At 35.0% G+C, this 13,358-nt stretch overlaps 1 protein-coding gene across 1 annotated transcript in view; it reads left to right on the top strand.

Moving 5' to 3' along the window:
* LOC111059465 overlaps positions 1-13,358 on the top strand; it is a gene marked incomplete in the record, with an annotated part of 74,724 nt that overhangs the window by 49,465 nt on the left and 11,901 nt on the right. Inside the window, 3 exon segments of the mRNA XM_039435952.1 lie at positions 993-1,187; positions 6,024-6,216; positions 7,468-7,612. Coding sequence (XP_039291886.1) covers positions 993-1,187; positions 6,024-6,216; positions 7,468-7,612 — 533 coding nt within the window.

Genomic DNA, 13,358 nt, shown 5'->3' with positions numbered 1-13,358 from the left:
TTATTGGTTCTGCAAACAGCTGTTTACCGGCTTGATTTTATACATTGGAAACACTGAGATTGAGTGACATATCATTTTCTAGCTATACGCAACGTTGCCGAATCAGTTTTCAACAATGTAGAAATATAGTTGATTTGGGCAGAAAATCGGCAACGTTGTCCTCATATACAGTTTCATTGATGAAATATTAACTGTTCATTATTGTTTTGAATAATCAATTTATTATTATCTTATTAAGCGCAAGAAATTATATATTTCTATGATTTTTTATAACTAAGATGAAATATTTTGTTAATTGATTATTAATTCTACATTGTTAAAAGACGATCTAGCAACAGAGCAAAGCGATATCGGCTTTGTTGAATGATAGACAAGGATAGCAATACCAATGTTAATCAAACACTGCCATTATAACGTGGACCTCACTATAGCAATTAGTGTTCGACAATATGATACAGTATCATCTCAACTTGATACACAACACCATAATTTGATACAGAACACGATAGAGCTATCAGCTTTGTTGAATGATAGACAAGGATAGCAACACCAATGTTAATCAAACACTGACATTATAACGTGGACCTCACTATAGCAATTAGTGTTCGACAATATGATACGTATCATCTCAACTTGATACACAACACCATAATTTGATACAGACAGGATAGAGCTATCAGCTTTGTTGAATGATAGACAAGGATAGCAACACCAATGTTAATCAAACACTGACATTATAACGTGGACCTCACTATAGCAATTAGTGTTCGACAATATGATACAGTATCATCTCAACTTGATACACAACACCATAATTTGATACAGAACAGGATAGAGCTATCAGCTTTGTTGAATGATAGACAAGGATAGCAATACCATTGCTAATCGAACACTGCCATTATAATAACGTTGTTCTTCACTGTAGAAAATCACTTTGAATTTTTCCTGAGAGAATTTTTCCAACATATTTATGATTTTTGTCGAACTTACAGGTCGACCTCTCGGATCTTCCCTTCGATATGCCCAAGCTTCGCAGACGTCGTATGCAACAACTGCAGCAGACGTCAAGCATCGCAGACGACAAGTCGCACGATAAGTCGTACGATAAGTCGTACGACAAATCGCGTCGTAAACCGCAGTCACCGCTTCAAGTACAGTCGCTGGATTTGTCGCATCTAGCCTGCTCGGTACAGCTATTGCAACGTTCTATTAGTTTAGTCATTTATTGAACGAGCGTGAGGAGTTCTTACTGGTGACTATAGTGAGGTTCACGTAAAGATGCGTACAGATATACGCGCCGCGAACAAGAGCAATTCACTTTTAATCAGCTGACTATATCTGTATTTTTACTTTCCTAGCCCTATTACCATAGGTAAAGGAAAGTATGCTTTCCAAAAAAAATTAAGGTACCCCAATCTAAATTTCTATACGTTCAAGGTCCCCTGAGTCCGAAAAAGTGGTATTTGGGTATTGGTCTGATGTATGTTGGTGGGTGTATGTGGTGTGTGTGTGTGTGTGTGTGGTGTGTGGTGTGTGTGTGTGTGGTGTGTGTGTATGGGTTGGGTGTGTGGTGTGTGTGTGGTGTGTGTGTGTGTGTGGTGGTGGTGTGTGTGTGTGTGTGTGTGTACACAATATCTCATCCCAATCAACGGAATGACTTGAAATTTGGCACTTAAGGTCCTTACACTATAAGGATCCGACACGAACAATTTCGATCAAATGCAATTCAAAATGGCGGCTAAAATGGCGAAAATGTTGTCAAAAACAGGGTTTTCGCAATTTTCTAGAAAATGGCCCCAACGATTTTGATCAAATTCATACCTGAAATAGTCATTTGAAGCTCTATCACTGCCTCAAGTCCCATATCTGTAAAAATGTCAGGAGCTCCGCCCATCTAGGTAAAGTTTGATTTTAGATTCACAATTATCAGGCTTCAGATACAATTTAAACAAAAAATTCCAAATGGAAAAGATTGAGCATGAAAATCTCTACAATTAATGTTGAGTAACATTTTCACCTGAAATCGAAAATATGCTCGAAATTCGAGAAAATGTTAATATTTCAATTGCAAACTGTTGATTCTATTAAATCATTCACTATGAAGAGATAGCAGACCTCGTGTGTCTCCAGCGTTATAGTCCTGTCACCAGCTGGCTTAGATCTTTGAATAAGTAGACTTGTGATGCGCGTTTACACTAGCGTCAGGTGATAAATTTTCATAACAGCAAGGAAAGTTGTGTGAGTGCGCCACACCAGATTTTTACAGAAGCGGTAAGATACAGATATAAAAAGCTTGGCATCAGCTGATAAAAAGTGAATTGCTCTTGTTCGCGGCGCGTAAATCTGTACGCACCTGATTAAGGCTGTGCAAAGGCTAAAAATAAACTTTCTACTCGTGATATTTTTCAAAGTTTTTCGATTTGTATATCATCAAACTATCAAAATGAAAAAGTGTTCTCAGGAATAGTATATTTCGCACCTAGAGCAGAAAATGAGATTTTTCCGGCTCGAAATCGGTTTCCAAGTCCGAGGCCGTAAGCCGAGGACTAGAAAAGATGAGAGCCGGAAAAAAACGTTTTTGCCCGTGGTGCGAACGCTATTTTCGCCACACACAAAAATAAACAATATATATATGAGAATAGTTGTTTACTAAGCACTTCCGAAAGCAGAAGTGGAAGGTGATAGCTCTAGCAAATCTGAGGTAATCTGAAGATCAGGAAATTGTCCAAGTATTTTTATTTTTTATTATGATTTGTTTAAATAACCTAAAAGATGATGTTCAATTATGTGGGAGGTTGAGTTTATACTTTTTATCCTTCAAATGACATAAGATGATATTATTAGTCTATAAATGTCCTAATTATTGAATAATGAACACATATAATGAAAAGTTTTTCAAATAATCAGCTGTTTTTTGATCACCTTCTTAGTTCCATGTTAGCGGCTGGAAAGGGTAGTTTTTCCGGCCTAGGCCAGAAAGAAACCTGTTCTGACGTCAGACGAGAGTCGTCTGCAAACAATGTCTTTCAGATCTACGTAGGGACTGGAAAACAGCTGCTTTCTGTGCAGTGTAACGAAAACAATTTTTTTCTGATCATTACTTTTTGAGATATGAGCGCTTAAAGTTTGAATTTTTGGGACAGAACATTTCAAATTCAGTAAGAGATAAATCCATGAGATTGATTTATTTATTCGTGGACAGAATCACAAATCATATAAATATGATTAGGATGGAATAACAGGCTTGGCCCAAATCTATTCCATTCCCAAATTTTGATAAATTAATAAAATGTCCAAAAATAGGTTATGTTTCTACTGTAGAACGTTCAAGTTCAATTTCGTCCAAAAATATATACAAGCTAAACATTTTGAATTATAGAAATTAAAACACAAACTATATTTGAATATAACACTAATTATCCTTCATATTGAATCAATCATTATTTTATAAAATGTTGAACCCAAAAATACACACAACTTCTCTCACTAAGCACAGCTGTTTTTATTTAGAGGATAGATTCTTCATGGTATTGTTGATCGTAAAACAAAATTTTCTGAAAATACCAATTTCTAAGATAGTTATTCAATTTACTAAAAATACTTTTAGTTGAGTTAGTTTAGCAATAGCTCTATGGCACTACCTTCCTATATAGGAGTTTCCAGTCCCCGCTCTATAGTGAAGCCACGTTATAATGGCAATGTTTGATTGGCAATGGTATTGCTATCCTTGTCTATCATTCAACAAAGCGGATAGCGCTATCTCTTTCTCGCTTTGCCCTGTTGCCAGATCGTTTCTCTTAAATGTAGAATTAATAATTAATTAACAAAATATTTCATCTTAGTACTATGAAAATTCATGATGAAATATATAATTTATTGTTTAATAAATTGATTATTGATTATTACAAAATTATTATTTATTATAATTATAATTATTGATTATTGAAATTGATTATTTTAAACGAGAAAGAATATTACAATATCGAGGCACCGAGCTTCGCTCTGGAGTAAAAAAAACATAGAAGATTAAAAGCATAGTTTATTTTTTTGTATTTATTGATACACAGAATATATAATCTTTCAATTGATTGGGGAAGGACTAACAGGCACAACCCAAAACTGTTTCTTCCCCGAATTTAGATTTATACACTATAGTCCAAAAAGTAGGTTATGATCCATACACTTTCGAATTCAAGTTCAATTTCAGTCCAAATATTTGAAAACAGATAAGTTCGAATTTTGATTGACAAAATAACACCATAGAGGAACATTAGACCTCACGCAGTATTCTCATCCACAAGTACCTGATTGAAACTATAAACCTTATGGAAATACAGCAATACTATGACTGGCTTCTCCACACATCTGTGTAATCACTTGTCAGCTGATTTATGATGAATAATTCTATAGTCGATTTTTACTCTAATATTGGCGTATGAAGGAGGCTCCTTTTCCCTTTTATATTATCCTTGAAATGCAAAATTCCTAAAGTCTTGTATATACGTCGACGCGCAATTAAAAAAGGAACATACCTGTCAAATTTCATGAAAATCTATTTCCGCGTTTCGCTGAAAATGCGCAACATATAAACATTTAAACATTAAGAGAAATGCCAAACCGTCGACTTGAATCTTAGACCTCACTTCGCTCGGTCAATTAACATGAGTGAGTTTTTGATCGTGGAGGAAACGAAGAACAGTTTTTAGGAGTAAATTATTATGATTCAACTGTGAATTGTGATTCAACTGAATCAACTAAAACAGGTGACATCGGATACTTGTGTATGAGGAAACTGCGTGAGGTCTACTGTTCACAGAACTACTAGTATTGTTTTTTGTGTTTTTTGGTGAGATAAAAATTGAACCATACAGAAAAAATAGCGTAAGTAGATATTCCATGGTATAGGGAGTTTATGTCGCAACTTTTACTGTTATCTCAAGCCGATTACTGTCGATTTTTACTGTATTGTTGGAGTGAGAGTGTATGAACGGCACAATATGAGAGACTACCAGCGTCACACACCTTCTTGGGATAGAAATACGTGGACTATGGGTTTGAGATAACAGTAAAAGTTGCGACATAAACGCCCTATACCGTGGGATATCTACTTACGCTATTGTTTCTCTGTTTATATCTACAAAATTGAAGTTAACCCCTAGGTTATGACTAGGGGTGTGCCGGTTTTATCTGATAATTTATGGATTTGAATTTTACAGCATTTTTATAGTTATAAAGAGTGTTGCAGAGGAAACGCATGTTTTTCGAACCGCTAGTACTTGGTGATGTATACGTGCAGTCTACAAACATTCGTTCAACACCTCACTATACCTCTGAATAAATAATAAACCATGAATATTCAATATAATTGACCGAGCGAAGTGAGGTCTTAGATTCAAGTCGACGGTTTGGCATTTCTCTTAATGTTTGAATGTTTAAATGTTTATATGTTGCGCATTTACGGCGAAACGCAGTGATAGATTTTCATGAAATTTGACAGGTATGTTCCTTTTTTAATTGCGCGTCGACGTATATACAAGGTTTTTGGAGATTTTTCATTTCAAGGATAATATAAAAGGGAAAAGGAGCCTCCTTCATACGCCAATATTAGAGTAAAAATCAGACTATAGAATTATTCATCATAAATCAGCTGACAAGTGATTTACCAGATGTGTGGAGAAGCCAGTCTATTGCTGTATTTCCATAAGGTCTATAGTTTCAATCAGTTACTTGTGGATGAGAATACTGCGTGAGGTCTACTGTTCACAGAACTACTAGTTTCATACTATGCGGTAGCTGATACAGTTTCATTGATCCCCTTATACTAGTAGTTCTGTGAACAGTAGACCTCACGCAGTTTCCTCATACACAAGTATCCGATGTCACCTGTTCTAGTTGATTCAGTTGAATCACAATTCACAGTTAAATCATAATTTATTCATAAAAACTGTTCTACTTAAAAACAATCTTCTTACGCTATTGTTTCTCTATGATTGAACTGAATGCGAATTAATGTAAATTTGCAGGTTGACCTGACCGATGTACCGTTTGATATGCCGAAACTGCGCAGGCGTGCTCTACAATGTAACGGGGGTGGGGATGATGATACAGGGTCGACCACATCTATAGACACCACTTCCTTCAAATTAAGAAGACGTCAGCGATTATCACTACCGCTTAGCAATGCGTCATCACAGCTGCAGGATGCCCATCAATCAGGTATTCATATTTATACCACTTCTTCTCTTCTTCCCTTTCTTCTCAATTATCGTCTTCTTCTTCTCCTCCTCCTGTTTCCTGTCTGCTTCTTCTCCATCCATATTACAATATGAAGAGCCATTTTATGATTATAATTGATTAACTAGTAGTTCTGTCAACAGTAGATCTCGCGCAGTTATTACGACGTCCTAAACCATAAGCACATCCACACTGATACACTATTTATTTAATCAAAACATGCTTACACAAGATTTAAATATCATATAACGCTTTCCGGAATTTAGCGCGAGAAAACCAGAAGACATGTAGGCGCCCAGACGAGCTGTTATAAGTTCTTTGCATCCTATTATTTTAATAGTGCATAAAAATTGCATTCAATGAGGCATGCAATTTATAGTCTACCAAGTTACATTGAGATATTGAATCGCATGCGTCATGGCATGCAATTTATAATCAACTCGACAGCTGATTTATGATAAATAATTCTATAGTCTGATTTTCATTCTAATATTGACGTATGAAGGAGGCTCCTTTTTCCTTTTATAATATTATCCTTGAAATGCAAAATTTCCAAAAACCTTGTGTATACGTCGACGCGCAATTTAAAAAGGAACATACCTGTCAAATTTCATGAAAATCTATTACCGCGTTTCTCCGTAAATGTGCAACATAAAAACATAATATGAACATATAAACATTTAAACATTTAAACATTTAAACCTTAAAAAACATTTAAACATTTAAACATTTAAACATTTAAACATTTAAACATTTAAACATTTAAACTTTAAACATTTAAACATTAAACATTTAAACTTTAAACATTTAACTTTAAACATTTAAACATTTAAACATTTAAACATTAAACATTTAAACATTTAACATTTAACATTTAAACATTTAAACATTTAAACATTTAACATTCAAACATTCAAACATTCAAACATTTAAACATTTAAACATTTAAACATTTACATTTAAACATTAAACATTTAAACATTTAAACATTTAAACATTTAAACATTTAAACATTAAACATTTAAACATTTAAACATTTAACATTTAACATTCAAACATTCAAACATTCAACTTCAACATTCAAACATTCAAACTTTCAAACATTCAAACATTCAAACATTTAGAAATGCCAAACCGTCGACTTGAATCTTAGACCTCACTTCGCTCGGTCAATAAACAATGATGTAATTAATATTAATGAATCCTGATTCAATCAATAATTGTGTTTTGCAGAGAAAAAGCCCAGTTTGAACCTGGATTTGAGCAGAGCGTCGTGTAGCAAATCATCTACCTCAGCAGTGCATCTAGATTTGGACGAAACGTCTGCAGCTGCTCTGGGAGAAGCGATAGATGTCAATATCCCTCTAGATAAACAAGGGTAATTATCATAATTATTCAAAAATCACCATTTTTATATCAATTTATCTATTACTCTATTTATTTTATTTATTTACAATGCAAATGACACTAATGTAATAACATTTGAAGATAAAATAATAAGATAGTCCTTGTGCTATTTTTCTTCCAAATTTATAGATGACAAAGTCCAATATAAGGTTAGAATTTCACTTGTATAATTTTTATAAAATTCTAGACCAAAATTAACATGAAAACTATAAATTTTGAATTTATATGGCTTGAATTGATGAATTGATTAGAAATATTCCACTCAATTACCACTTATAACGAGTAATATTGAGTTAAGAAAATTTGGAACCATTCAAGAAACACCAAACTCTAATGCTCAGCTGCTTTAAATTACTAGTCTCATTACATCTATGTATCAGTGCATCCAGATATGGATCAGGAAGAAGTCATAGATGTCAATATCTCTCTAGATGAACAGGGGTGATTATTATAATTATTCAAAAATCATCATCTATATATTAATTAATAGCAGATAGCCCATGCCCCGCTAGGGTCTATAATCAAAAACTTGACCTACTGAAATCTTGAAGAATTGAAATTGGGCCTATAACCATCCTCTAAATAATCTATATTCAAAATATCAAGTTGAGTACCTAGTTGAGACGTGATGATGCGTCATTCGTGAATTTCCTAACCCCTCCGTGTATAAGCCGACTCTTTCCTCTATTATATTATAGACAGGTCTCATTACATCTATTTTTCAGTGCATGAATAGAAAGAGTACATGTTAGATATAGAATAAATAATACTCTTCATATCAACCAACCATCTTTATTTTTAATACATTTAAGACTAGACGTTTAAGACTGTTATTAACGTTCTGGTAACTAATGTGTTGAAATCATATGATAATAAATATCATCTGTAGCATCTCCCTCTTTAAGACTTTATATTATCCCAACGTTAGTAGACAGAAGGTTGATCACTCACAGGTGTAAGATTCGAAGTGGTGGGGGGAATGCCAGCGTGACGTCACGTGTAGTAAAAAAGTGATAGAGTAACCACACTGAGCATACAGTTTATTCACTGTATCTTCAAATACATCGTCGTTTAATCCCCTCAAGATTGACCTAGAACTTAAAAATTCTCCATACTTATAGCGAATTAATCACCGATTCTAATGATGTTGTTTAATATTTCAAGTTCATTCAACTTGTATGAATAAAATGAAGTTGAAAGTTTTTCAAGAATCTAAACACGTGACACGAAAAAGTTAATAAGCTGGAAAAGCGTTAGTAGACAACGTTATAACTATTATAATTTCGGATTACCCCTAAAAAAATCTTGATAAACCAATGCATTGCAATAAAACAATAAACCGATCCCGATAAATCCAATAAATTTCATTCATATAAATGCACTGAACACATGCTGGTATCGAGCACATGTTCTACGAGAATCAAAATATCTCATCCCCGAAATTCACAAGCTGATGTATAGCCAAACTACAAAATATAAACACGACCTAGAAGATAAAGAAATCTTAGGGTTTGAAAGGGAAGGCTAGTAGGTGGGTTTTTTGCTTTTATATTGCAAAATGCTTGTATTATTCAAATGTTTTGAAGATTAATGTAAAGCAGAAACAGAAAGCTTGCATGCCAGAAAATGTTTGTGTTATATAATTTGACTATAGGTCACCGTATGATTTTCAAGAATGCGATATTCTGCCTACTCTGTACTACAGCCTACGTCACGGCTGCAGTTCCCCCACTCCAATTGCATTTCAACTAAAATACTATAGATGAGTGACCAACCTTCTGTCTACTAACTTTGATATCTATATATATAAAAGCGAAATGGCACTCACTCACTGACTGACTGACTGATTCACTCACTCACTCACTCCACTCACTCACTCACTCACTCACTCCACATCGCAACTAGAAATCTACCGGACCAAAAACGTTCATTTGGTAGGTATGCTCAGTTGGCCCTTTAGAGGCGCACTAAGAAATCTTTTGGCAATATTTTAACTCTAAGGGTTGTTTTAAGGGTTTAAAGTTCGTCTTTTGCATGTATATTCTTCTTCTCCCAATATCTTAATTATAATGAAATTTCCATATCATATATGTTACTATAGAACTATAATCTAGATAGAGTACCTCTTCGAAAAAGTTGTTAACTGGCAACTAAATTAATAATTTTGTCAGGTTGGCATTAAGTTGAGTTGTCTTTGTTAGGTTGGCACCAAGTTGAAGATTTAAATGCATTTATCGCGGAAAAATTGATTGGTCACTGCTACTTCAATCCTGGGAATATTATATTACTAGCAGTCAGGCTCGATTCGCTCGCCATATCCGTTTAGTCTGGACCCCCGACTGGATTGTCCTAACATATGATAAAAATGCTCAAATGAAAAATGCAGGTGAGCGAAGCGAGCCTGCTGATTTCACTCTTGGACGATCCAGTCGGGGGTCCAGGGGGCGGAGCCCCCTGGCTAGACGGATACGGCGAGCGAAGCGAGCCTGACGGCTAGTTATCCTATATTCCCCTTTTTATTTTTCGTATATGAATTGTGTTTCTTCGCTGAACACCGCCATTATTGTTTCTAACCAGGAATGAAGCAATGAACGTGGTTGTGGTAATTTCTCAATTATTCTTCCCTTTCCCCATTCTTTGTTATGAATAAATATTGAAAATATTATAAATAAACATGTTAGATATTGAATAAATAATACTCTTCATATCAACCAACCATCTTTATTTTTAATACATTTAAGACTAGACTGTTATTAACGTTCTGGTAACTAATGTATTGAAATCATATGGTAATAAATATCATCGGTGAAGATCGTTATCGAAGCGTCTTTAGACCTTCCATTAGACTTTGATGGAGTCTTTTATTTGAATACAAATTATAATAAACTAGCCGTCAGGCTCGCTTCGCTCGCCATATCCGTCTAGCCAAGGGGCTCCGCCCCCTGGACCCCCGACTGGATCGTCCAGGAATGGGATCAGCAGGCTCGCTTCGCTCGCCTGCATTTTTCATTTGAGCATTTTTATCATACGTTAGAACAATCCAGTCGGGGGTCCAGACTAAACGTCTGGCTAACGGATATGGCGAACGAAGCGAGCCTGACGGCTAGAATATAATTTCCCAGGATTGAAGTAGCAGTGCCCAATCAATTTTTCCGCGATAAATGCATTTAAATCTCCAACTTGGTGCCACCTAACAAAGTCAACTCAACTTAATGCCAACCTGACAAAATTATTTATTTAGTTGCCAGTTAACAACTGTTTCGAAGAGGTACTCTATCTAGATTATAGTTCTATAGTAACATATGATATGGAAATTTCAATTAAATTAAGAGATTGGGAGAAGAAGAATATACATGCTAAAAGACGAACTTTAAACCCTTAAAAACACCCTTAGAGTTAAAATATGCCAAAAGATTTCTTAGTGCGCCTCTAAAGGGCCAACTGAACATACCTACCAAATTTGAACGTTTTTGGTCCGGTAGATTTTTAGTTATGCGAGTGAGTGAGTGAGTGAGTGAGTGAGTGAGTGAGTGAGTGAGTCAGTCAGTCAGTCAGTCAGTGAGTGAGTGCCATTTCGCTTTTATATATATAGATAATTATACAAATATAGAGGCACCGAGCTTTGCTCGTTTTTTATTTATTGATAAACAGAACCCAATTCTCTAGAATGATTGGAGAAGGACTAACAGGCACAGCCCAAAACTGTTTCTTCCCCGAATTTTGATTTATACACAAACTGTTTCTTCCCCGAATTTTGATTTATAAATAGTACAAAAAGTAGGTTATGTTCCATACACTTGAATTCAGATCCAATTTCCAGTCCAAACATTTGAAAACAGAAAAGTTCCAATTGAGATTGTTTGTATATCATGTGATGTTACTTAATCACATGATAACTGTTTGATAATATAATGAGTTGTTTACTAAGTTTAGTTTGTTATCTACGTAAAATAAAGATGGTTGCTTCAAATGGCTAAGAAGATATTTAAACATGGCACAGTCAAGGAATTGAACAGAAAAGGAGAATGACAGGGTTAACGACAGGATTGAGTGAGTAATAAACTTGGGTAATTATCGTATTATTTTTTTCCCTTAAAAGACGAACATGGATTTCAACAAGCCAGAACCGTTACTATGCAACGGGGAAAATGTCTCAAAAAATTTCGAACTATTCAGGAAAAATATCGTAAATTATTTTTCCTACAGTAACGTTGAAAAGTGGCCATTGCTGCACTGATTACAGAACGCAAAGAATCACTTTTCCGCTCTAGTGCGGCAAAAATTTTTCTGCACTCCAGATTTGCAACATGGCAACGCAAAATACTTAGTAGGTTATATGGAGCAACAGTGCAGCAAAATCGAAATGAAGTTGGTAACAGTGACTGCTGTGGCTGCTATAGTGAGCAGAGGTGCAACCAAGCACAACGCGCTAATTATTAGTACCTTATATTATAACCAAGGACAACATTTTTTATTCAATTTGACAATAAATAAGGTTTTTATCAATAATAAAATTACACAGAAAAACATTTGATGGATTTCAGGCAAATTTACCCATAATTACCCACTTTTCATATTCATGGTAACTGTAGGAAAAACTTAATGTGAAATACGTGCGCAAAGTTCCTCTGCTGCACTCAAGAAACCATTCCGCCCTCGCCTCGCCTACGGCTGGGCGTAAACGTTTCTTTCGGTGCAGCAAACTGTCACTTTGCGCACTAGTTGCACAAATAACTATTATAGCGACTGAGACAAATAAAAAATCCAACCAAATTAAAGTTGCAAGATTGAAAAACTTGTTAGGCAATGAAGCTTTGATTTTATATGAAGATGGTCCTATGTGGTGAAGTCCAATAGCGGAAGAATATTAAGAAGAAATGAGAGGTTTTTAAGAAGATGATGGAATCAAAGGAAAGGTTGAGAAAGAAAATGTTGAGAAAGTAAAAGAAGAAGATGTTTGTATATCATGTGATGTTACTTAATCACATGATAACTGTTTGATAATTATAATAAGTTGTTTACTAAGTTTAGTTTGTTATCTACGTAAAATAAAGATGGTTGCTTCAAATGGCTAAGAATTTATTAAGATATTTAAACAAAGATTGTTTACAGACCAAATTGAATAACAAAATAACACTCAATAATCACTTAAAACTGTAAAATAATTATAAACTTTGAAATTTATGATATACTCTAACTTTATTTAGATTGATATACCATGTCATGTCAACCAATCAGACTATTTTGATTTGAATTTCTAGATAATATTTCTCGTGAGTGGAGAAAGATAGGATAACAACGTTGCCGAGCCTCTGTCTTGTCAATGCCTTCTATATCCGCTTATCTGATTGATTCAACAGCTGAACATAATTCTGTATCTCTCCCACACAAAGAAGATGGGTTTCTGTTATCGACAGATGACGGAAGTTTCAGCTGTTTTTCCAAGGATGAATTATCCTTTTCATGTCCTTCAGCGAGTTTTCTCAGGGATGAGACCTAGTGCAATCTAATTTTGCATAACATGAACCTGCTATGTTTCAAATTTCGTGAGAATTGTTAGAGACGTTTTCGAGATCCGTTAAGCTGCGTACACATATACGCTCTTCCAACCCGCACCGAGCACGCTCCTCCCTCGTACCGCCCTCGTACTGCCCTCGTTCCTCCATCGAACTACAGTCGCGCCGCCCACGCACCCATCATGAACGTTACGGAAGATG

The sequence above is a fragment of the Nilaparvata lugens genome, chromosome 9 (assembly GCF_014356525.2).
Source record: "Nilaparvata lugens isolate BPH chromosome 9, ASM1435652v1, whole genome shotgun sequence".
Classification (NCBI taxonomy): domain Eukaryota; kingdom Metazoa; phylum Arthropoda; class Insecta; order Hemiptera; family Delphacidae; genus Nilaparvata; species Nilaparvata lugens.
Note: the sequence above shows the minus strand (reverse complement) of the source record. Positions and strands in the feature narration are given on the sequence as shown.